The following is a 25,868-nucleotide window of genomic DNA, read 5'->3' as shown; positions in this document are numbered from 1 at the left end:
AAGTGGTGTATCGCATCGTTTCGGATGTAATACACATCAGCAACAATGAAAATAGCAACAGCCGGACAAGTCGCGGCATCTCTCCCCGGGCGGAGCAGGGGGGGGGGGGGGGGGGGGCTATGCAAAGCATTCGCTGTCTGCATGGCAAGCGTGAACCCCCTACTATGAGCTATCCAACACCCAGTCCCCAAATGCCACCACCGTCATCGAATCGATGACGGCCGTAGCGGCGACGGCGCTAGCTACCATAGCTGCTACTGCTGAGTGATACTTCTTGCAACCTATACTCAGTATACGCTTACCTGAATTTTATCTACCTGCCTTCTCTTAGCAGCCGCCATATAGCATGTTAACATATCTCAACCACTGTTGTGACGGCGAATTTTTCATCTATCGTCGATGGAAGGACGAGGGGATAGTCGCGTCATCCCTGTTCCACAGCCCAAGTCCCAGCATAGAGCGTTCCATGATGTAATTCGCTGTTTGTGAGTGAGCTGAACGCTAAAAGGGTACCTGGACATAGAGGTATGCACAATATGTAGGCACGTACTTGATATTCATTCGAACTCACGCTACTAGAGACTGTTCTATCCGGTGTATAATAAAGGGCCCTCGACCTTCGTGGTCGAAGGAATCAACAGCGAGAACTACAGCTGCTGTTGGTAGTTCGATTGGTAGTTAAGAACACGCCGCAGGTAGTCGGTAGACGGGCAAAGCAATCGAACGGCCAAAAGAGCAATCATCCGCAAGGGCGAGCGTCAGGGCAAATGCCTGATTGCGCAGCGCTTGCAGATCGCATCGATTGTAAGGTGACCAATCAGTGTACCGGGTTCAACAACCATTTATTCATTAGACAGTTGCGTACGACAATGAGAGCAACGGTGGTGGCTGACAGGATAATGATAAATTTACGCTAAAATGATTAGAATTTGTTTTTCTATAGGATTTTTTTCGCATTTGACGGAGTCGAGCAAACTCGAAGGCCAATGCAACGAGTTCCCACGGGATGTGACAGAGGAAACAGCTGTACATAATGTGGTTCATTTCTATTCTTCTGAGCGCTCACCAAATTGTCTCAAAAGTAATGAATAGGAGTCGAATCCAGGATCTACTTGCCTTTTCGAACCGCGGCGCCAATGTATGGACCTATGTACATATACGAATGTATATGTACTTAGGCTCGTGTGCACGTCATAAGACAATTCTGCTTATGCTACTCAGCGGTAATTCAGCTCCACCTGATCCGTCAAAATATAGAGGGGTCACTTCCAGGATTCATTTCAAACTATTTACTAATGAATTACGTCTGAAGCAATGCGTAACTAGTGCTTGATCGGCCCCAACCATTTATTTAGTTCCATAGTCGACAAGTCGCAAACATCAATTTACAAAACTGATGTATGGCATAATTCACAACTGAACGTCTAACCATAACCGGTCGAAAATCAACTAGTTTACACTTTACCTTTACGTGAGCAGCCTGCGCAATCTCTCCGCAAAAATCATGACAGAAAGGTAAAATGATGACATAGTACGGCCGGATAGTACCTGCACATACGTGTAATAGGCCACCTCGTAATGAACTTACTCGCTGTGGGTGGTAGTGCTGTTGGGGTGGACGTTCGGATGGTCTTGAAGTAGCTGCAACTGCAGATGCAGGCGTCGAGACTCTTCGCGCATCCTCTCGTCCCGCCCCTGGGCTCGAACACGGCGGCGTTTAACCCCGTACGTTTGACGCAGAGCGTCTATAACTGAACCTTATTGCTTGTTCCACGCAAAGATATTGTCAACGGTCGTTTCGTTTTGTCTCTTGTTTTTCCTCAGTGCCGCTTTCCCTTCAGTTATTTGGGTTCTTGCTCTTGTTTGGCTTCTTGCGTGTACACTTTCGCTCTAGGCGGAACCGCTTCGCTATGTATCCTTCCCGCTCTTTTCCTTAACGCTTTCTCTTGCGTTCACCCACTGACACAAACACAAACACACACCCATACACACACACACACACACACACACGCACACAAAGCAGTCCCAATTTGTTTCCGTATTCTGCGTGCGGGCAGAATCCTACAGCTAGCACCTGGCCTACTTCTCGCGGCCGGTCCTTTCTATTGTTATTACCGTCCTTATTATTGCTACCGCCGCTGAGGGTCAGGTGGTTTTTGCGTGTAGCTTCGTAACAGGGCGCGACGCTTTCGGCTCTGCTGGTCTCGTCTACAAGTGGCTTTACTTATTCAGCTGTCATCGTTTACTGGCATCGTCTTGTTCGTTGTCGCAGCAGCTGAAGTTGAGGACGCGCTGCAACTACACTCTGCTGTTACCTCTACCCGTTTCTTCGAGACAAAATGAACCCACGAACCCACACACTCATACACTTCTGCACGTCGTCATATTGTTCGTTACAGTGGTAGAGCAGATTTGAAAGCGACAACATAGACGCCGTCGTCGTCGATGATTACTATTGCGATATTCTCGTTCCCGTTCTTCTGTCTGTACCTTTTTTCGCCAGTCGGTCCCTATTGCATAAGGTGGAGGTAACAATAGCAATCAATCATTTACGGTTAGCATAGTACGCAGGGGCAGCTCCCCACTGTTACCGTCACCAGCGATGATAACGATGCTTGCGACTATAATGATAATGGTAAAAATGATTTCTCTTATTCGTCTGCTGCCGACAACGGTTGAACACATCACCAGCGTCAATATTACCCACACTTCAATCCATTGTCGCATCCGAGAACACTAGAAGAATATTGGCGTAGCTGACGCTGACGCCGTCAACAACATTCGCACATCACTCGAACTGTCGAAGTCGTCGTTGCCCCCCCCCCCCCCGTACAATAAATGCTGTGCGCTTCGGCCTGTAGCAGTCGTTTATTCCCGGTGACGTTTTTCCTGTTTACTTTTCTTGACGCCTGTAGTCGAAGAGAGACCAGCCAGCTGAGTTGTGCTATGGATGCTACGGTTACATAGGATAGCCAACCGCGATTTCCATGATTGCACGCTTTAGGATTGGTTGGATTTGTCAATGATCAGCTTGTGGGTAGTGGCCAGTTGTTTCCGAGGCTCGCGTCACGATGGTTCAATCGGGCGCGTGCGGTTTTCGGTGAGATGTGCGAGCGCTCGGTTCGCCTCTACTTTCGCATCAAAAGAAGTATATTGCAGAAATGGTAACGGAGTATTAATAATATAGCAGCATAAGATGAGGTTTATAATAGCAGCTGAGTATGAGCGTTCAACCTGGCTGTTGTAGTTGTTGATTAACTCAATGAGCGCGTTTTCCCTAGTGTTTATTTTTGTGTTTTTTCTACGCTGCGTGCGTTCGTGATTGACAGCAAACGCTTGCAGAGTCGAATTTCCCCTTTACTGTTCGTAGCGCCACCACGGTTCACGCTGATTCGATCACGTAACGCGTTGTTTCGAAACCTGCTTCGACTGCTGCTATTAATGATAAACCTGCTTGATTTCATTAGATAAACTAAGCAACTGTTAATCGATATTGCTCAGCAAATCTCTTCCCTGTTCTCTGTGGGCCGTTGTTTTTGTCCGAAATCTGAACACGGCAGATCAGTGCAACTTTTTGCAGATTTTTGTGCCACTGCGACCCTTGCCTTCTCTCGCTTTGTTCTCTCCGCTGTCTGTATCGGCGGGTTTCTGCGTTTTCGCAGTGCGCGCGCTAAAACGCCAGTGTAGTTCCGTTCGGTAGCAGTAGTAGCAACAGAGCGATCGCGCTGCACGAGAGTTGTACGTAAGTGTCGTTCTCGCTGCTGCTTCTGACTCGGGTGTTGCAGCTGGCCCGTCTGTTTCGTGTCATACGATTTCGATCGGACTTTGCTGTCGCTGTTGGCTTCGTGTCATAGTGATTTGAATGGTCACTAGCCAGAGAACGAACAGCAGCGAGCTGCAGGGTAACGAAATGCGGACAGTGTCTCTAATGTTGCTATTGCTAACGTGTTCGTCGTCTAGCAGTTTCTTGTTCTGGCTGCAAAAAATTCACTGCCACCACCGATGTTGCCGCTACTATGTCTACCGTTTGAGGCTGGCTGGCTGGCGCACATTTACTTTGTCACTGAGTCCCGCTGCAACCTTGTCTCGTCGTCGCCGTACGTGTGAAGTGGGTCTCGTCGTATCGTAAGTGTCGGTTGAGTTACGCTACGTTAGAAAGTACATATGAGGAGTTGAGTTGTTGCTGCACGGCGACATATTACAGTGTTGTAGGAGTAGCAGTACAGAGTAGTGGCAGTAGTAGTAGAGATAGTTGAATTTTTCGCAGTTACCCTCGGGGTAGACGCATGCACACCGCAGTTCAGCGCGCGGTCCAGCCAGCTGCGGCTAAAGCAAACAGCCCTTCCTTCAGCTAGCTACAGCTGCTGATGCTGCTATAGCGACCACCACGACCGCTGCTACTGGTGCTGCAACCTATGGCGCGCGGCACAGGGGGGCCGTGGCTGGCTGGCTGGTTGGCGGGCGGCTGCACGCTCGCTGGGTGTCACCCGTTGTTCGTTGACTTACGCTTGGCCTCGCCAATCCTTGCTCTTATTCATGTCTCGGTCATGATGGCGAACTGGACCGCCAGACGGCGCCACGAACCCCCGCCGCGCTGAGCCCCGCACAAGGCCCGTCGTCTGCTGCGAGTCTCCGGCGCGAAAAAACAAGGCCCGCTCCGTCGCTCATACGCAAGGCTGATGGTTACCTAGTTTGTCTGGCCCCTACCGGCCTATCAGCCTCCTCTTCTCGCGACGCGCGCCAAAGACAGGGTTCATAGCAGCACCAGTACGTGTAAGAGGCAGCGGTCTGGTGGTGGTGATGGCGGCAGTAGTGGTAAAAGCAGCAGAAAGAGCCAGCAGGCCACCACGTAGATTCATTGGAGCGCCGGAGGTGGTATCACCCCGGGCTGCTAAGTAAGTGGCATTTCAGACAGAGTGTCGACGGACCCGGGGGGTCATTTTGAGTCGTTTTGCCATTGAGCGGATGCACGATGACGGGATTCCGATAGAATCGGAGCGGGACAGACCAGCTGCGGATTTCGGGGCCTGCACAGTTTTTTTTCTGGTAACCTGCACCCTTCTTGGTTCTTCGGTTGACGATAGTATCGTGTGTTAGAAAAGGACGCAATAACTCTCTGTTGACTGTTCGTCATCTAGTAGTTCCCCGAAGCGATACGTACGATACAATACGGTATCGTAGTGGACAATAGTCGCGGCACCTATTGTGTCGATAAAGAAACTAAGATGGAGAAAATGGCCAGATACAGATAAAAAAAGAAAAGGCGATATCTACGAAGTGAAAAAAGCTGTTGTTGTTGTTTATGTATTTAAAATCGGAAGCAGATGCGTCTAGAAAAATTTAAAAATACGAGCGAGTCTATGATACTATCGATATGTAGTGAATTAGTTCGTTAGGGATAGCATTAAATTAGCTCCGCTACCGTAAGTCAGTTAAGTTTTCATGTTAGGAATGGACGACAAAACAATTTAAAGCCATTGCGTTCAATAGTTGATATCGCTGAGACTGGAAAACCAATTCTTCGACCAGTGTAGCTTGTTTAATAGGTGAGCATAGAGCTACTCGTTAGAGAAACATTATGCCAGCTTACAAATGGGTATACGCGAGTAGACCGCAATATTATTATGTTTTTCTGTCTATTAAGTTTGCAACAGTATCAGCATGCACTAGGTAGAAAAAAAATACTTGATTTTCTGTTATCCAATATGTCATTTGGACCATTTTCTATATGACAGCCTCATTCACACACGGCAACTATACACTTTAATTCTATTCGCATTTTTCCGTTTAAAAATAGTTTCCTTCAGCGGAGCAGGTTATAACACGAGGCTGATCTTATTCCCCCTATGGTGGTATATGTCCATGATTCGTTTATCGGTCGAGTGCTTGATAACGATTGTAACAGTACTAATATTGTTGTTGTTATCATTATTACTAGTACTGCTCAATACTTTTTCTCCATGATCCACATGCAAAACTAACTGGATGACTGCGTCTACGATTCCCATGGACAGCACTGCGAGATGTACGTCAAACTTTTCATAGTTGTGACCCCCCCCCCCCCTCCTCCCCTACATAGACAGACATACACATAGTTCCTATGACATAAAGAAGAGACGAAAACGGCTAATGTGCGACGGTTGCAGACTCTATAGGAGCCAACCTCACCCTCCGCTTGGTGGCGCACCCTGGTGGCGGTCTTGGCAAACCTTCATATACATCACACGAACCCGGCCATGGCGGTGGAATACTGTGACATTGTGTATGCACAGGGTAGGGTAATGGTAGGGTAGATGGTAACATATTATTGAGGAGGAACAGAAAACGCTCCGACTGCAGACAACCATTTAACTTGTGAGAAAAATTCGAATAGAAAAAGCTGCCTAATATTATAAACCCGTAATTATTAGATATATTTGATGTATGGACATGATGGCGCGTACGAAGTGAGTAATTTTGAAAATTCGCCTCACCTAGATTGATGTTACGGAGAAGAAACAGCATTTTTGATACTATATTTTTAATATATAAATTATTTCAACCATAAATAAAACATTGATGCGGAGCAATTTTCGGTAGTTAACTGATAATCTATTTGCGCCTTACATAATTCAATATGCTTAATACGTGCTTTAGCGAAGGCAGGACGCTTTTATACAAACTGACTCTTGAAAGTTTTCATTATTCGTTGTTAAAATCGTTCTAAATACTAAGAACGGTGGTAAAGCTTCGGCGTTTGAAAATTATGTAACATAGCTGATTGCTTAAAAATAACAAGGTCAATTAAAGCGCAATTGTTTTCAAACCCCGTACCATAAAGCTAGAGAAAACCTAAAAAGCTAGTTATTACTAGCTGCAGAAAATAGCTGAAGCTGGAACGACTTTAAATACATAACAGGTTTCAGTTAGAAAACCAAGCGTGTATACGGAATTTTACGTTGAGGTCAATCTTCAAATGTATAGGTCCTAGATCAAAAAGTACATTTTTGACACCTAGTCGGTCAAGAGTTGGACGGTTTCTCGAAGCGGTGCTTTATATTAAAGGTCATATCTTGAACTCGAAGGATGTATACTAGCATTGGCCATTCTAGATGGACGAAGGCCAATTAATGATTGGCCAATCGTTAATTGCCCAGGAGATCAGCTGCAAGCACTACGTTCGTATCAAACATCTTGCTTCTGTGGAATTTAATTAGTAATTACAAGCCTTGTGGCGCCATGTACTGAATAAAGTGCATATGGAACTATGGCTTCTTATTGACGCGCAGCATTTTGCCTTGTTCCGGCCAACACGCAGTCCCAACGACAGATTAGCACACGGCGACAAGAAGTGGTGTCTCTATGAAGTAGTGAAATAATTGGTAGCTCTAAAAAATGCGCTTAAGCTCAGAGTTGAACCAAATCCTCCTTCAAAAAAGACCACGTTTGCTTAGATTGTAAGGATCTTATACACTGGAGAATACCTGAAAAGGACAAGACGATCAACGAGAGCCTCTACATAGCTGTATTGATTAAATGACAAGGCCATATTTCTGGCTAACCAGGCAGTGGGAAGTACTTTCATTAGCAGCCTTTCTGATCACTGGCCACCTTTTTCCTATTTCGTAAGAAGCTTCCTAAAAAAAAAAAAGGAAAGAAAAAATACATTTCTGAAGAGAAAGTGCGAGTTGCATATTCCATCAGATGGCCTTTAGCTGTGCTTCAATTTAATATATCTGTATCCCGCGGAAGATATTCGTTATGAAAATATTACGTATTATATACGGTTCATTTAAAGTTAGCATAAAGGGTCCACCATGGAAATTATTAAAACTATAGCCAGTCATAGTATTGGATGGTTCAGTAATTGTATCAGATTGAAATGAAATACTGCATGGTAGGCGAAGCTAATTAGAAACGGTAGAAGGCATGTTAGAACTTTATCCTTACATCATTTTATATTCAAGATTTACTGAACTTAGATTGATTGGCACTTGATAGGAGTTAGAAGGCGTAAGCATAGTATGGAGAGCATCTATAAAATCTCAGCTTTGCTCATTACCATGGGATTCCCCATCCGAAATGGCAAGATTTCAAATATGTATAAAAGCTACCAATTGTATGTGCAGATTACTGTTATGTATGTAATTTAATGTCATTCGGTTTACTACTTTAAGACAGCTTTACGTAGTCAATACGGAGCACAACATTTTAGGCTACTACCTTAATAGGCGTTTTGCAAACTAGGAAATCTAGAATTAGGCATTTTCGTTCAATTAAAGTGTTATTAAAAAAAAAAAAAAGCAGTGCTAGGCGACCTTTTCGAATAGATCTCGCTTTTTGGATTGCAACAATATCGAAACTGTCTACTGACGCTACATCTTATAGAGTAAATTGCTACATATCCACAAAAATGACATCGTTTTATATAATTCTCTCCAGCTTACCGGCCAGAACAAAACGACGCAAGGCCTCATTGGTGGGTTTCCAATGGCCGTCTTGTAGACTATGAAGCTGCTTCGAAACTCTAGCGGACGGGAAGTTTCCAACGTTGACAGTTACTTTTCGCTAGTCGCTTGTTTCTTAGCTGCTATATCTCGCAGGCGGCTCAGTTTATGACCTTTCATACAATGGTCGTGTATGAACATAAGTAGTTGATTCACTGGTTACTTGATGCCGCATTCGGGACGAGGAGCTCTGATGGGGCATACGACCCTCTTTTGACCATCTTAGGACTGGATATTTAAGTGGGGTTTGTACTTGCTAGAGTCGATAGAGTTGAAGCCTATGGAAGTCGGTTCCCCTGAGAATAGGAAGCCGATAAAAATGGCTTGTGATGGCCTCTGCAGTTGAGCGTCACCGGTTACAGAAGACCGAGAGCTAATCGTCAGCTAAGGACATCTTGTCAATCATTTATATGAACATATATATATACAGATAAACATCTATAACATGATTTCTTCCAAATGAGACCATCCGGGAAAAAGCCGGTCAGTACTTAAAAGTTTGATACTGGTCTAACGCAAGCGAATCTAACAGTGTTCGTACATTTTGTGCTAAGTAGGGTTCCCGGTATCACAATAAATGTAAAAAAAGGTTGAGAGTAAATTTGTAACGAAAATTTATAAAACCTATATTTGTAATTCAACCATATCGATATTTATTTAAAATAATCCTGTCAAATATTAATTGTGAAATAGACTAGACACAATATATGGCGGAGATTCAACGAACGTCAATTTAGTTAGCGGCAGTATACTATTTGAGACAGATAGAACAAAGATGCTTTTTTCTCACGCATACATTCAGTTGTCTTGCTGAACACTAACTAATGGACGAGACTAACTACGTTGTGATGAATTAACAAAAAAAAAAAACTGCATAGAGGAATTCTACCGGAAGCGTTTGTACAAGTTCTAAAGAACGTATTTCTGCAATAGTGAGACCGGAAAGTTCTTTTTTATATAGCTTATTAAGACTAAGCAAATATTATTCAACAAAGTTCCGAAGAATTATTTGGTCAACGAATTTCTTTTAAATATTCTTTATTTTGATGAATATGCTTGTAATTTAGCGAATAGTTCAACCAATAAACAGACTGTTAATTTTATGCCTAAAACGAATTCGAAATACTCTACAGAGAATAGCGTTCTCTATCTCCAAAATTAAACGAGTTACAAGATGTTTAGTCAATGGTATCCGCCGCAATTTCAGCGACAAGTTAACTTGGTAATTTCAAAACAAAGGTTAAATTATTAAAATATTTGGTATAACAACGGACTTTCGAATAAATAATAATTTATTCGAATTTTTTATTTATTTAAAGAAGATTTATTATTTGGTCAGGTTGCACATAAATATTGAGGAAACACGCCGTCGTCATCACGATCGTTTTGTACTTACTATTTACAGTATAAAAAAATCTAAGACTGCTACTTTTGATCCGAATGTACCATGTAGTAAGGTGGAGTTTGTCTGATTTGCTTCAAGTAATATGGCAGTATTAAGCAAGCATATAGAATTGTCAGAACGATGTGCAGGTACACATGCTTAGTAAGGATTATATTTAAAGCCATACAGCATTTTTCGGATAAATCAAATTTTCCTTTTGTTTCTTTATTATAAAGCATCAGCTATGTTTTTCAGTGTGAGGGCTAGCGCTATCAAACGCATTGTATTTAAAAGAACAAGTAACTTACGGGTAATCTCCTATATAGATTCTGGGTATGGTGTTACTTGCGAAATGACTGTTATTTTTCCGCTGCATGGAGGCTTTTTGAATCATCTTGCATGTTTAAATCCAAAAAGTACCTTAACGGATACTCGAAATAGATTTTGCCTTTTTATATTAGTTGTTGTTGTCATCGCCACTGGTTTTTGAACGGATCCTCTATCAATTATAAGGTCATATCAGATTTTCAAGTTGTTTCCATGGTACGACAGCAGGTCGTCGGCCATAAATTACCCCACAGTCACCCCCCTAGCGACTGCGTCCCCTTCGACCTTCCAACCGAGTTCCGACTCCCCCAATAGAGATCATCGTGATCATTGTTTTGCTCGACAGGCGCGGCAGGAGCGGCGGCCGCAGTAGCAAAGACAGCCACCCTGCCAACGACCACCCCCCGATGACCCAGAGCCCAACTAATCTTCTCTATCGTCTCCATTTGCCAAGGCAACCCACCTCCATTACATGCTGCTGTTCTTGGTGCTGTGCTGTGTCGTGCCACGTTCATTCTGCTGCTGTGAGGGAGTAAGTACCGTTCTTGGGCCGTCTGCGTGTTGCCTTCCGCCGTCCTGTCCTCTGCCAGCCTTTTTGTCTCCTTTGACCGTAAAAATATGCCTATGCTTAGCGCATACACGTCGATGTAATGCTGGTTGTGGCGACGGTGATGCTGTGCTGTTCTTTTATATTTGATGATCAGGAGACGCAGCAGCGGTATCACACGTCACCTAACTTTCCTCCTAGAAACCTCCATTGCTCAGACACGATAAACGGATACGTGCCTTTCACGACCGCGGCCGCGCGGTTTTACCATTAACAGCGTTGGTGGTAAGCCGCACGGGACCCTGGTCCCTGCCACAGCACAAAGACCTTAGCAAACCGGTAGCAACAACGAGAAGACAGACGGGACTGGTTTATACTTGTTCAATCGTGTTCTCATCGATGTTTCTTTTTATGGAACGAGACGACAACGTCGTTAATAAATACGCATAAAACAAATCACTACGTAATAAATTCACTAACAAACAGTTTAATAACAAGTGAGAAGCGGCTTGAGACGTGGTTGTGTGAAAGGTGAGTACTTATATCTACGTCTACCTATCTCTTGAGTGCTTATTCATGGCCCAGCCCTCCCTTATCGTGACATATCAGTGTTACCATCACTGCAGCGAAAGCTATAGCAATCGCCTCTAGCGTGACTGAGTGTATGTCGGTGATCGGCCATTACGAGTTAGGATATAGTCTATAAGCTTTTGTAACTGTTAACCTACTTCGTCCTTCACAGTAGTCGAAATAACCGCAGCAGTGGTCAGTTCAGTCAATCGTCCGTCCCTACTGAGTCAGTCTCGTACGGCGGGCATCTCGTAGAAACAGCACAAGAACCTAATGGTGCTTAACTCCTACCACGGATTCGATCTAAGAGAGCTTGGCAGCTAAAACAAAGATTCCGAAAGACTAAAACCGATATCGATAAAATCGTTACCGAAACGCTAGGGTAGGACAGCATCACGCAGAGCCACGAGCCAAACAACAAGCCCCGTAGTCAAGGTGATGAAGCAGGCCCAAGTGGTTTTGTGCGCCTCATCGACGACAACGGCGGTAAGTTGAGCGGTCGCTGCGGCGCTGTTCGGAGAGCTGCTGTTGTTGTTGGTTACAGGAGCGGTACACGGAGCGAACGTGGTGGGGCAGCAGGAGGAGCTAGAGAGGGTGGTGGTGGGGGTTGTGATGAAAAAAGACGAAGTTTCTCGTGTGCCGACATAGACAAGTGGAACCGCGCAGGTCACCCTCAGAGTTTCGCGGACTATCAGTCTGAGACCATCAACGTATGCGACAGTATCAGCAATAGTTACACTAACGACAACAACAATATCACCACACGAAATAAAGAGCCAACTACGAAGTCGCTAAGTCGATTTAGCAGAAGTAACTCGGAGACGACAAGAACAACAAATACGATACTTACCTTGAAATCTACTACGGCTCTAATACCACAACGTTCTATTGCAATAATCAGGCAGTCAGGACAAGTAAGGTATGCAACAGTAGAACCAGCTGCGGCGGCAGCAACAACAGGAAACGGCCTATCCACGACGTCACCTTCATCATCACCGTCAGTGGCGAATAATTTGAAATTTCAACAAGCTAACCCCTATAACAAATCGCAACGCGAGCTGAAAACCATTACTCCAGTAACTTCAATGCAGGTAAGATATTCAATGAAGGTGTACAGACAAGTTATTGCAGTTCAATCACGAAAAAAAAATGTACCATTCAGCTAATAGTGTTTGATTAAAGAAAATATTTATCCGCGATATGTACTTTGTATATATGAAATATAGTTTTTTTTGACCAGAAGTATGGAATAACTTCTTATTCTAGTCGTTGCCGATACATCAAATTAGCAATAAATAATTACATGACTTTCCAAGCATTCGGTACTTTTTTCGGCACAGTTTTACTAGGTACTTTAAATAATTACGTTGTCGTCGTTTTTTACCGAGATAGCGTCAATTCAAGATACTCTGGCGCCTTATCAGGTCCGCCGGTAAAGGTTGAGATATTCTGAATGCAAGGCTCTCAGCGTCAGTAGTCTAGCTCCACACTGTAAAACGATTTTGATCTTTTGCAGATTTCTGTATTTGTTTTTCTCTATTTTGAAGTTTCACTCCGTTTAGAGTGTGGTACAACTGAACATTGTATGGTAAACATTTGTGCGCGTAAGGTACTGATACCACCGAAAGTAGGACGGGACAATTTTCACGCTTGAAACACTGGATTAGAGCTAACCAAATGCATACGTATCATAACGTATTATCTGAAGAGAAGTATGACAGGTCCTATTGTTCTATTACACGGTGTTGGCCTATTAAATTTGTTCTTTTAGTAACTATCATAGAAAGATACGATGACGAGTTTTGTCGAGCTATCATTAAGTGCCGACTTGTCCTTGTGTCTGATGTTTCGTATGTTCGTAAATTCGATTTAAGATATTGACTTCAATTGACAAGAAGCTTACCCACCAATGAGGGCCGAAGAAAGGGAATAAACATTGGTAGATGGCTTCTTGGCATAGCGATAGCTTACCGAAACTAGTATTAAGGTAGGCTAGTAAGGAGCTTACCTGTCCTGCAATTTGGAATGAAAATTCTAAAAGAAAAACTTTGCCGACGTCAGTTATTATATAAATTTTCCATTAAGAATATTCAGCATAAATATTATGCCTCACTTACAGAACAGTGCAAACTGCTATGATTATCATATAAACTTTTTTTTGTTTATGTTCTTATTATTATTTTATTATGCAATAATATTATTGGAGGGATTGCTTGAATTATCGAGGACGACCGTCAGTTTACCGATGAAAAGTCTAGAAGTGGATCCCATTCAGAAATAATTTAGTTCTTCTATATTAAAAGCTGTTACAAATTAATGGCTTAGGGAACCTACTTATCATTTAAAAACAACATATAGAACGTGTATGCAAGGCCGATGATAAAACTACATAGTAATCACCGAGGACTAAGGCTTGATTAGTTTCCCCTTAAGTTAGTTGTATAGCCATGTGTATTATTTTGTCTCGGTTGTGCTATAGAGTGTATATCAGTTGTCACAAAAAAGGTGAAAATTATTTAATGATAAAATCATACTTATTCTATTAAACTATTGCGAATCAGCGAAATTCGCTTGGAATATGGCACAACGAGGTTTCACTGTGAACTCGAGCATCGGGTCAACACTCTGGACAGTCGCCAATTTGTCGCATGAACTATCCAGGAACTCAGTGTGTTGTCGTACTTCACGTCCTACACCAATCATCCAGGCAAAACTTCAGACGATTGGCTCCCAGTACGAAATGAAGTGCACCTACACTCGGATTAGAAACTAGGCCCCTACGTGTCCTTAAGCTTAGCAGGTAAACAAGCTATCCAGTACACTATGGAAATAGGTGTCGAAGGGTGTCCCGGAGTACCTATTAAATGTACGGCCCTTGAATCGTGAACAGTAATCATCAGATCAGTGTAGTAGCAGGAAACTAGCTAGACATCAATTCGACTAGACTAGCAGCGGCATTTGTACAGTACGTACGTTCATGCTGCGTTGACCCATTTAAAAAGTAGTTAGACGACTAGAAGCAGACTGATTTAATTACGTTTTGATGTATTATCAGCAAACGACAACAAACAACAGCAGACAATAACTGCGCGACAGCGCACTCATACAAAATATTTGTTGTGTGTGTCATAGTGTCTGTGGACTCACGTATGTGAATAAGAGCTATAACAGTGGTTGTTTGTCTGTGAGCAGTGAGGTGCTGTTGTCGATATGAACCCTTCGCGTGAGCCCTGACTCATCTGCGCCGGACGAGCTGTCGGTCGGTCCATCGGGCGGGTGGTTGGCAGTTCGACTGCGACAACAGCGCCTCAGCCGGCAGCGGACGAACTGAGGCCGCTGAAGGCAACACAACGCCGGTTAGGAAAACAGCGAGTGAGGGCCCCGTGGGTGATAACATAGCGCACCGAACGGCGCATTCGTAGCAGCGATGATCTGGGTGGCATTGCTCTGGCAACCAATCGGCCAATGTAGCAAATAGCTCCGCCGCTATAGCATATTTTCACAAGCCAGAAAGGACCGATCTCACCTACGGGTTGAATAATAACAAAAATGTTCGAGAGGGAAGATTTCGAAAGAAATGAGATAACAGCATTCATTTTCGGTTTTTGTGTTGTAGAATTCTTCAATCTGACTGCTTGGTTTGCTGTACGCGTACCATCTTTTAGACATATTTAACTTTCTTCAATCGAGTGTATGTTAGCTGTCACTAAGTAGATCTTTCGATTTTGAGAAACGGATACAGACAAACCTTGCAATGAAGTTGAGTGGACCAAAAATTGTGGTTTTTCATTTAGAGGTCGACGATGGTGGTATGAGACGCCTAATCATACGGGAATTTTTGGTGGCAGTTTGACATCCGCCCTGTTTTCGCGTTACGTGTCAACAAAAGTGACGCACGCTCTTCACTAGTATTTTCTGTTGCGGTTTCCTTTGTTCGGATCATAAGATAGTTCACTCGGCCACTTATGGACATATAAGGTCTCAAAATGTGCCAGATGCCTCGATTTCAACCAAATAAATCAGCTAGGGAAGGCCATTTATAGGCATTATATGGCCGTATCAATTCGCAGCCATTGAAGGCAGGCTCCGAGAAATTATATTTTTTTCATGATCTGACGAAAAAGATAGAATCATTCAACGAGAGCTATTTGACTGTTTGAAATACTTCGACCATTCGCACGCCATGGACAGAGAGCTATTAGTGGCCGATAGGCTATTAAAAAAGCCGGTAGTATTTTGCTAGTGATATAGATTATGGTCCAGGCGCAATTTTTATGATTGCTCTAGATGTTTCTGTAGGAAAATATGTGTTATTATCGGTGGATTTGATTTTTTTTCTTCAATTTTGATTGAATGTGATAATTATTTGACTATTTGAATGTCGACAACAACGACGAAACGAAGCTGAAGTGTTTTCTCGACGAAGTAAGTTTTACCGAAGTTATGTAGATGAGTGTGCAAATGCTAAAGTTTGTTTTTATGCAACTACAATGTCTTCTGTCTTGGATCTAATGCTGTGTATATATAGATCGTAAGTGCGTTTCCGTTTGCGCATCGTCTGTGTGTGCTGCAATGATCGAAAATGGAGCAAACAATCAACTTAGAACGTTTCCGACACAAATGAGGAGACAGGCATAACAAGAGCCGATTAACTGATTACGGAAATATGTGTATGACCACTTCGTATTGTTCGTGCGATTCATGTGAACAAGGATTATCGGGGCAAGCTGGCCAATTGCATGGCCTTTCGTTCATACGTCAGTCTACATGAGCTCATCCTTTTTTTTGAAACCTGTGTCATAGTTTTAAGGCAAAATGATGAAAGCTGTCGATGAAGTAAGTTTTTGTTAATGTAGTCAATAAGATAAAACGTGAATGTATAGTTGTATTGCTCAAGTTCTTAAACTAGATGTTGAACAATCGATGGGGAGATGAAGTTGCATCACGATACTTTATAGATAAATATCGGATCGCATTATTTAAATGGACGTTTTTGGATGGACATTTAAATGGACAGGATAGCAGATCAAATTTGAGAAACAAATTGGTATGCCTAAAAGTACACTATTATTTGTTTGTTGAGCCGACTCTGCGAAATGCAAGATTAAGGTACTTTCTATCGTGTTGTTAGAAGTATTAGATCTTCATCTTTTGACCTGCCATAGCCTATGGACAATATTTAATTTATCATAAGTCACGATTAAAGTTAATTCAATTTTAAGTCGCTTATAACACAGTTATAGTAGTATACCATACAATATGACGGTTGTATTCTAGAATGTAGTACTTCGCTCATTTTCATCCAAAGCCATTCATTCAACAGTCGAAAGATTAACTGCGATGAATCCATCTTTCGCCGCGCTTCGTTTCGACTAGTGTAGTTAATACCGCATTTGCTTCGTAAAATAAGACTATGTATGCAGGCGCGTACCTGGTGCTACATATATACGTCATTTTTTCCTGCCAAGCATGCATGCATGCATGTTCTATTGAACTTGACTTTTATACATCATAAATTTCAGGTGAATCCAATGTCAAGCGAGGAAGGTGTAGCAGAAGGCGCTGGGCTGACCCAGCGGCCAACGACCTTGCAATGGGGAGGTCCAAACGGGGTATGCACCAATATGGGATCTCCTGGGCCTCTTGGAAGCCTTACGCCGTCTCCTGCAACTCGGAGCAAGATCGAACAATTAAAGCAATGGAGTCTATCCACGTACAAATGCACCCGACAAATCCTCGCCGAAAAGATGGGCAAGGTACAATATTATGCTATGTTCTCCATTGTGCAAAGTTCTTATCAGACCTTCAGCGAGCCGTAATAGGGGGCGGTATTGTATTAGTGAACCAGATTTCACAGGTGAACATTAAAAAAGCGAATAAGAGGCGAACATTTAAAAAAAGTTCGCTCATGTTCACCTGTGAAATGTGAGTTCACTCCTGTTTACACTTCCTGGATTCCTGTTGTTTTTGGTTGTTACCATTAACGAGCAAGGACACCGAGGAGACTAGTCAAAATGCAGTAATAGCAGCAACAATCACAATATTATTGTTGTATATATAATCATTACTTTTACTGTTAGGGAACACGAACTGTTGACGGCGAACTAGAAGCGAATATCGAGCTGCTCCGAGAGACGCACCAGAAGTACCTAAACATTCTTCGATTAGCGAAGCTTCTGACAACCCACTTTTACAACACGGTGGCAACACAAGCGGCTCTAGGAGAGTGTTTTTCGGATCTTGCGCAAAAGAGTCCGGAATTGCAGCAGGAATTCCTGTACAATGCAGAAACGCAAAAGAATCTTTCGAAAAATGGAGACACGCTACTAGGTAAGTGGGCATTTAATTAAGTTGGCTTTATCCAGCAGTAGCACATAGTTATTATTGTATAGTATAGGATTTGAACTACTGCTAAATGTGGGTTAAGTATTATTCAAAATTCTGCTTTCTCTTCCAAAGTGAAATATTGTCAAAAAATGATTGTAGTTGATGGACGCACAACTTTCAGGAGCGCTGAACTTTTTTGTCTCGTCATTGTCAACATTATGTAATAAAACAATTGAAGATACACTTATCACGATTCGTCACTATGAGAACGCACGGCTCGAGTTCGATGCGTATCGATGTGATCTTGAGGAGCTTTCGACTAGCGCTGGAACCGCTGCGCAAGCTACAAAGGTGTGAACAACCAGGAAAACATAGTTTCATGCATAGAGTTTTACTAAGCGTCTAATTTCATAGAATACCTCTCATACAGTTTTTCAATGGCTAACATTATACTGAACCTCATATACCACATATGGCAGTAACTTAACGATGTATGTTTCTTTGTGTAAAACTATTTTCATTAGTTCTCAATTACTCTTACATTTGGGGGTCAACGGTTTTGATAAGCGAATATTTTTCTTTGCTTTACAATTTGCTTTTGAAGTGTATCCTCTAACCATTTACTCCGTATATAAGCTTCGTCCAACTTCTTCAATTATTTCTTAACAAATAGGTGGCTGAGGCCAGGGCGAACTTCGAGTCGCAGAAAGAGAAATATGAGAGACTTAGAGGAGACGTACAGATTAAGATGAAGTTCCTTCATGAAAACAAGGTATGTAGATGTCCCAAATTTAATATTAAACTTATCAAACTTCTGCATCATGCAATTAAATCCCATTTTTTTCCAACTTTCATTTCATTTCAGCGATGCTGTTCTCGAGAGTCGTTCTAATCCGATTTTCATTGCTAGCTGTGATTTCACGAACTCTTACTGTTTTAGGTAAAGGTGATGCACAAACAACTATTATTACTTCACAACGCAGTATCAGCATATTTCAGCGGTAACCAGTCTTCGCTCGAAGCGACTCTGAAGCAGTTTAATATTAAAGTTAAAGCACCCAATTCGTCGTCGCCCAGCTGGCTCGAGCAATAGAACATGACAGCAGCGTTATCGATAAACCGAACTGCTTCCGCTGAAGAGGTTGCAGGTTTTTTCGATTTCGCCATCTGCGCAATTGATATGCAGATTATGACATTGTACATTGGGATGGGTGGTACAGACGATAGATTCGCTAGAACGCCCCTTGTGCGCAGCGTAAAGCTCTTTAACTCACCCATATTAAACGGAGTGGATCGATCGGACAGGTTAATCGTATCCCACGAGCCAGATGACCACAAAAAGGATATTAGCGAAGGACAATTTGGAGCAGAGCACATGAACGACGACACTACGAGAGGCCTGTAGGGTAAAACGAAATCTGTTTAAAATTCGAAATAATTCTACCCGGTGAAAACTTCCTTCTAAAACCATTTGTATTCGATAGGTAAGAGCAGCTCGACTCAGAGTTTAACTAACAAATATAGTAAGTAATAAGAGTTCATAGGAAACGGACGGATGTCAAAGTTGTGGATGTCGAAGAAGTTGCCCATTCGCCCGGGTGCAGATAACAACAGTTGATTTCTTAATAAAAGAATAAAATTTTACTTGCTATAAATGAAGAGGTACAAAGTAAGTTACTTTTTAAACAACTGGTAAGGCCCCATTAAGTCAGATGTCTTCGTCCCTTACCTGTGGCTATCATGAAAGTCATCAGTGCTGTTGTCATTTCGTATTCAAACTTCCGCTGCTTGGCATCAACATGGAATTTGACCCGTAGTAGAAATACCACGATTATTTCCAGTGGCTGGTGATTTCTGCTTCAACTTAATTGGGTTAGGAAGGTAAATATTTTTAGAACAAGTAAAGGAATCTTCTCAGTCCCCTTCTTTCATCGCTCGATACGCGTAAAAATCAAATTGAGAGTCAAATTGCAGATTGCACCGTAATTTGTTTAGACGTAGTCCTGCTTAAATAAAGTTACTATTTTACTGGAGCTAAAAGCAACTGAAAGTTTTCGATTAGATCTGGCACTCGTTCTTTCTCAGAATCAGCTGTGTTTTTAGAAAGAAGTCTTCAATTTGTTACGGTACGACAATAGCAGTATAGAAATCAGTGAAGTAGCTGCTAACATCCCCTCAGGCAGCTTTGTAGTTGACTCACCGTCCACCTTGATTGAACGTGTACTGAGTGTAGTTCCCTCCAAAACTGGCTATAACTTCAAGAACTGGCCTCGTATGGCAGACATGTTACGTTTTTTTTTTTTTACTAGTTGACGATGTGATCAGATAACGAAAGTTTTCCATGGTTTATTCTTAAGACTGTGATTTTAGCAGTGTTCTCATTCTTTTGCTGATTTTTTTCATGCTTTTTCCGTTTCATATTTACAACAGCATGAAGCTACCAGAGACCAAGCAACAACACGTTGTTGAAATGTTTCAACGCATCTGGAAAGTAATCTACCTTCTGACGCTATTACCGGCCTCTCTAAATAGTAAAAGCCATGTACCTGGTCAGGTTCTCAAAAGGTTACATAATCGTACAATTGAAAGAGCACTTTTTTCGTTCATTTGAAGTACTCAAAGAGATCAGTTGGTGCTACAAGTTCGCAAAATCGCTATCGAAATACGCAGTCGTCCGTAAGAGCCAAGCGCTGACAGGACGAGGCAGTTAATTTTTTCGTTTTTGAGTTACGTTTTTTTCTCTTTGTTCCATTCTAAATATTTTGTAACACAGTTATAATTGTCTAATGGCCGTAAAACGCGGCCGGTAAGGGGCCTATAGTTTTTCGCTACGTTAGCAGATATGGATAGAGTAGTTCCAGGGTAAATTGTTTTTTGTTGAAACTAGTCAAAGCCCGTCAAAGAGCACATATGAAAATTGGTGACTTGATGATCAGCATAAGTTTTACGTAAGAGGAATGCTAACTGGTCCTGGGATAATCCAGCGTTTTGCCTAAAACTAGAGACTCTATGGGCAAAATGTTAAATTTCGATATAACAGAGCAGTTCATATGCCGAAAATTGAAAATGCCTTACAAATATATTTGTAAGGCATTTTCAATATATATTTATACATATATATATATATATCAGGCATACTGTTGGCTTGTGGGTGGTTGAGGCTTCATTAGCTATTAATTTTTAGCAGAGTACAAAAATAGAGAAATTGGGAGTTGCCAGCTCCAAAAAGCAAACAGAGTGACTTCGATAAGTGTAACTTAGTAAAATTCGTTTATGAGTTTGTTTTAGAAGCGGCGCACCCCCGTAATATGCAGTTTATGCCTACCGCCAGTGACACAATATAAATAAAAATTTAAATTTTATACATAACAGCAACTCGCGTGTGTTTATCTGTAATTCGTAGATCTTTCGTTTTATGTGACTGTCAGTGCAACCCATCGTATAAAACTGAGTGATCAAAATAAACCATGGACGACATGAACGGTGAAAAATCTAAGAAAGAATAGAGAATGGGCGTATACTTCGGGTGCGATGGGACTGAACTCCCACACGGCGAGGGACTCCCATAAGCGATAATATCGTCGCGAAATTGACACGCACCTCGTTTCAATGCATTTTATAGTGTTATAACTACAACATAGCGAATCAATCAGAAATGCCGTGTGCACCAATCAATAAATGATCGAGCATACTTCTGGAGAAGGCGGAGTACATCACAACGATTGAATAACGACTTAGTTTATTCTCTTAGATGCATTTGCCACAGATAAACGGAGGTTCAAGATCTAAAAAAAATTAGTTAGAAATTGTAGCGGCAAGATTTGGCCATAAATACAGGACTTTCTAGTAGAATATTCTTTTGCATAGCAATGTCTTTATAAAATTACGCAAGAATAAAAACTTCATTACTAATCCCGAAGTCCTGCAATTAAAAAAACCATTGTCAGATATAATGGCAGCATGCGAATAAAAATTACCCGCCAATTACTTTGATATTGCTACGAATTGCTTGCTCACAGGCGGTTACAATCCGACTGTCGATAGGGTCAGACTTTAGAGGCTATCCATTGTTGAGCCAATGGTGACAACACAGCAGTTCGATTTCGGGTATATATATATGTAGAGCCTGCGCGCAGGCTAGATGAATAGAGAAAAAATGGAAAATCTAATCTTAATGGATCTTAATCGGTAGAATACAAGATGGACTTTAATTCAAAAGCAAAGTGAATCGCATAGCACAATATATATACATATATATATACATATATATATATATATATATATAATATATATATATATATAATATTGTATAAAAACGTACATGAAAAAATTTATATAAATGAAGCGGTGAATGGTTAATGATTTTCGAAGCTTCTCCTCGCACGTGCTGAAATAAAATTGATTTATTGACTTGTCAAATGCTTTTTTTTTTCTCTGTGACGATACACTTTGTTTTTTGTAGCTTTCTTTCTCGTCACACATTGACATGAGCTCGAAAGCCAAGCCGATTCAGCCGCTCTTTTTTTTCTGAAGCCGAAATACAATTGAGTTCCGAAAAAAAAATTCAAAAAAAATTTTTAAATACAGAAAGCCTTGCTTACGGTAAGTTCTTTCTTTTCTCGTTATAAAAATCGATACTTGGGCAAAGTGTGACTTACTTCCGCCACCTATTGTAACCCTGGTTTATAAATATAGATCTAAAATTCATGCTGGGTATTGCAAGCCGTGTAATAGATTGCCATATTTATAGCTTGTGAAAAAAGTTTTGTGATTTATGTCCCTCAATGTTCAAGAAACCGTGATCTACTTGAATTAATTTAATACGGTTTTGCTGTACATTATTCATCTGAATACGATTATCAAAGATGTATCATAATTGGGCACTGTACGTAGACTCGTGTACACCTTTCTCTACGCATATTTGGATCTGAAAAGTGCTTTCGATGGAAAAAATTTTAATCTGTTCCTAGAAAATATAAAGCATATAGGTCTTCATGCCTTTTTCCAGCGGAAAAGTTTCACCTACACAAAGCCGATAATAACACGGACCAGTCCCTGGCGGGTTTTAACATATGCTTTTTTGCTACTATATGCTATATTTGTATTATGCCGATGATCTAAAAATATATGTAAAATTGTGAATCATCGTTAATATGTATTATGCTGTGCTCTGGTGCCATGCTGCAGAGTAAAATACTTTTACTAAGACGAAGTTCTGTTGTCTTAAGGATAGTAACTCACAGAACTACAGTCTACGGTACCGCCATTCCTTGACCGCCATATATATATATATATATATATATATAATCAGTGTATTCATTACGGTAAACTTTGATTTCAACGAATAACAGTCATACATTCAAGTATTCACACTTGATAAACACAAAGTATCTGGAAATATTCCATACGGGAATATTAGTAAACGGTGTTCTAAAATATCGAATCAGAGAAGATCACGATGCTGATAGCCGTCTGTAAAAAAAAATCTCTGTAATCTAAGCTGTTGCGTTGTCTTTCTTTTTAATGACATCCGGCTAAAAAGGGTTTTTTAAATGTGGTTAAATAAGCTTTTTCTCAAAAGAACTTTTGCAGACGTTCAGCCTCTACGAGTCTTAATGCAGCAACGTATAGATGCATTCAACGAAAATTGTTTTGTTAGTATTAGGTCAAATAACTTGCGAAATCAGTTCAGTGAAGTGTGGAGAATGTTTGAATACATGCACTCATTTTTAATTCAATAAACAATAGTTTGAATATTAGAGAGAAAGGAAAGTTATAGAAATTAATAAAGTAGGTTTCACACAAGTGGGGCTGCAATCGAGCAATTATTAACGGCGAATACAAATCAAGCGTTGAAGGCCAGACATTTTGGCGCGCTGAATGTCTAGTACAAAATGAGGAGGAACAAAAAATCCGTGAATCTGTACTGATCTTGAAATGCAAAAGCCTACTATAACGCACAACACTTGAATGAATGGAGTGTACGTTTGGGAAGCAAATGGTTAGCATCGATTCTGCCGGTAACTAATTTGGGAACTGCGAGCATTCTGTATTGGACAGAACAAGAAGCATACGCTAACAGGGCCTTACGATATCCCTGTAACTCGTAGGCAGCCAAAGAAAACGACGACAATGTCAGTTTTCCGCATAAGAGCGTTAGCATATGCTAGTAGAATCACAAAAGAAGTAATAGTTTTCTAGCATAGTAAAAAAAAAGCAATAAAGGCTTTCCAATATATTTTTAAATCTGAAAATATTTACATTTCTTCGGTTTAAAAAAGAGGCATATTGTAAACTCTTGCACAGTACCTAAATGAATGCTGCCGTTTCTATGGATAGCTGTTAGAATAAGATTTGTAAGAGCTTCTGGTTTTCATGCCTGCCGTATTCGAGATAGCTCACCTACAAGCGGAGAATTCACCTGAGGACTGATGCTAGGATTTAATCGTGTTCTGCACTACCTAAAATAGCAGTGAAATACAAAACGGAGCACAGTCCGACTTCTGCTTAGGCTCCGCTTTATTTATGGATACTAGGTATAAGAGCTTTCTGTGCTGACTAGCACGGAACACTTTGCCGCTGTGTAGTCAGCGCTTGATGGCTGGTTGCTTTTCTTAGGCAAATAATTTAACAGATGAATTATTACAACAGTTTTATTCCGTATTTTCCACCTAAGAAAAACCGTGCTCCATACGGCAAGTCAAATACCTCTCTACTAGGCTAAAGCATGGGGATCTGAACTGTGCGCAGGTGACTAGTATGGTAGTCCTACGAATCTAACTATTATTGCTAAACCTGGTTTTACTTATGTCCTATTCACGTTTCCTTTCGATTTTTTGCTTTGTTTTCCGCCACTGTTTACCAAGCGGGATGCGTTTCATGGTCCACAGAGTGGATTTCTATCAGATTCCCAAAGCGCTCGATCCTAGGACAATTATAATTCTAGAGCAAGTGAACTACCTTTACTTTGAACTGCTGGCCGAGTATACTCTCACACGATTCAACGACAAAACGACGATGTCTAAGATTTCTGTCGAAGTTCTGAGCTCCTTCTTCCCACACGTATCTTATCCATCAAAGAGCTAAATAGCTCGTCCACTTTTCTCTATAAGTGTACAGTCATTCGCATAGGAACAGATGCACCATGCAACGTTGTTTACCGTGTTTCATAATTTCTATTTTTCATAAAGTTTACGATGCATTAAGGATTTATGTACTTGGGCCGGCTTGTCATAATTATGACACAATTCATCTTGCACGTAAAATAAAATTTGATTTAAGCTGCACGTACCCATTAAGAGACCCAGCATGCTAAAAAAAAAACCGGTAGGACAAAAATGTTTTTGTTCACTGTCGTTTTTGCAAGTAGGTTCAGATTTATGACAGCAATATACCCTACATTACCGACGAAAAGACAGTCTTGGGGACATTCAATGATACCCAAGCCTACTTCGGTTTCAAGAGTTGTCGGTGTTCCGTCAGCATTGACATTGTGAATCCCGAACAGTGACAAATCGTCCACGAAGAACACCTGACAAAACACAATTTGAAACAAGTGCATTACTTATTTAAGGGTCTCGTACCGTGTTGAAGGTGCTTAGCTTCTATACTATAGTTTATTTAGTGGTGTCTATAGTAAGTCTTCTTTTAATGTTTCCCACCCTGACTCATTGGAAGGATACGTCTAAACACCACGGACATAGTAAATAGGTGAACAAGTTCAAGTAACTATTCTGATACGACATAGGGTCAAATATTGCGGTGTTGTTTATAAAGGCCGCGATCATCCGTAGTGTGCTGCAGTAACCGGCGTCTCTACGAATGCAGATTGTGTAGTCCATATTATTTATGTAACCTTGCTGGAGAAGAATAGTTGAAACTACTGAAAATTCCTTGTTGGCCGGAACTGTTTTAGTACAGGGCAGCTGAAAATGTAACACATACGTAAAAGTACATATGGATCAAAGCGGTGCATTCAGCTCATAGTGTTGGGCTCAATTCGCAATGAAAAAAGTTCTATTAGAAACGCTAAATAATTGTCACAGAGCCACTCATCATAAACGAAGTTGCTGCTTTAACGAATAGAACAATTGCCTGTGCCTAGCAAAATGGCCAACGTAATATATGCGTCTGCGTGATTTTGATATTCCAACGCGAGTTCGTTGAAAAATGAGAAGAAACAACGGACCCCCTGTAATGTCCATGTCGAAACCTATTGCCTTTAAAT

General features: G+C 41.4%; 2 protein-coding genes across 2 annotated transcripts in view; one reads left to right on the top strand and one right to left on the bottom strand.

The window, feature by feature from the left end:
• Positions 1–4,518, bottom strand: part of LOC111243720 (acetylcholinesterase-like) — a 44,864-nt gene extending 40,346 nt beyond the window's left edge. Inside the window, exon 1 of the mRNA XM_022789709.2 lies at positions 1,589–4,518. The gene's annotated coding sequence lies outside the window, so the exon portion shown is untranslated. The remainder of the gene's footprint in view (positions 1–1,588) is intronic.
• Positions 4,519–9,660: 5,142 nt separating this feature from the next.
• On the top strand, positions 9,661–23,140 carry Arfip (ADP ribosylation factor interacting protein arfaptin). Its single transcript, XM_022792330.2, has 7 exons — positions 9,661–9,708; positions 11,701–12,405; positions 16,837–17,070; positions 17,395–17,644; positions 17,823–17,992; positions 18,315–18,413; positions 18,582–23,140. Exons 1-7 carry the CDS (start codon positions 9,661–9,663, stop codon positions 18,732–18,734), a joined length of 1,659 nt encoding a protein of 552 aa, XP_022648065.1. The 3' UTR covers positions 18,735–23,140.
• The last annotated feature ends 2,728 nt before the right edge of the window (positions 23,141–25,868 follow it).

Source organism: Varroa destructor, unplaced genomic scaffold (genome assembly GCF_002443255.2).
Source record: "Varroa destructor unplaced genomic scaffold, Vdes_3.0 BEIS01000001.1, whole genome shotgun sequence".
NCBI lineage: Eukaryota > Metazoa > Arthropoda > Arachnida > Mesostigmata > Varroidae > Varroa > Varroa destructor.
This window is presented reverse-complemented; position numbering and strand designations above follow the sequence as displayed.

Excerpts from the sequence above, each read along its gene's own strand:
- Arfip (XM_022792330.2), top strand. The coding sequence starts at position 9,661 with ATGTTTAGTCAATGGTATCCGCCGCAATTTCAGCGACAAGTTAACTTG. Across the intron at positions 17,071-17,394 it reads TCGCCGAAAAGATGGGCAAG|GGAACACGAACTGTTGACGG; the intron begins GTACAATATTAT and ends TTTTACTGTTAG. Across the intron at positions 17,993-18,314 it reads CCGCTGCGCAAGCTACAAAG|GTGGCTGAGGCCAGGGCGAA; the intron begins GTGTGAACAACC and ends CTTAACAAATAG.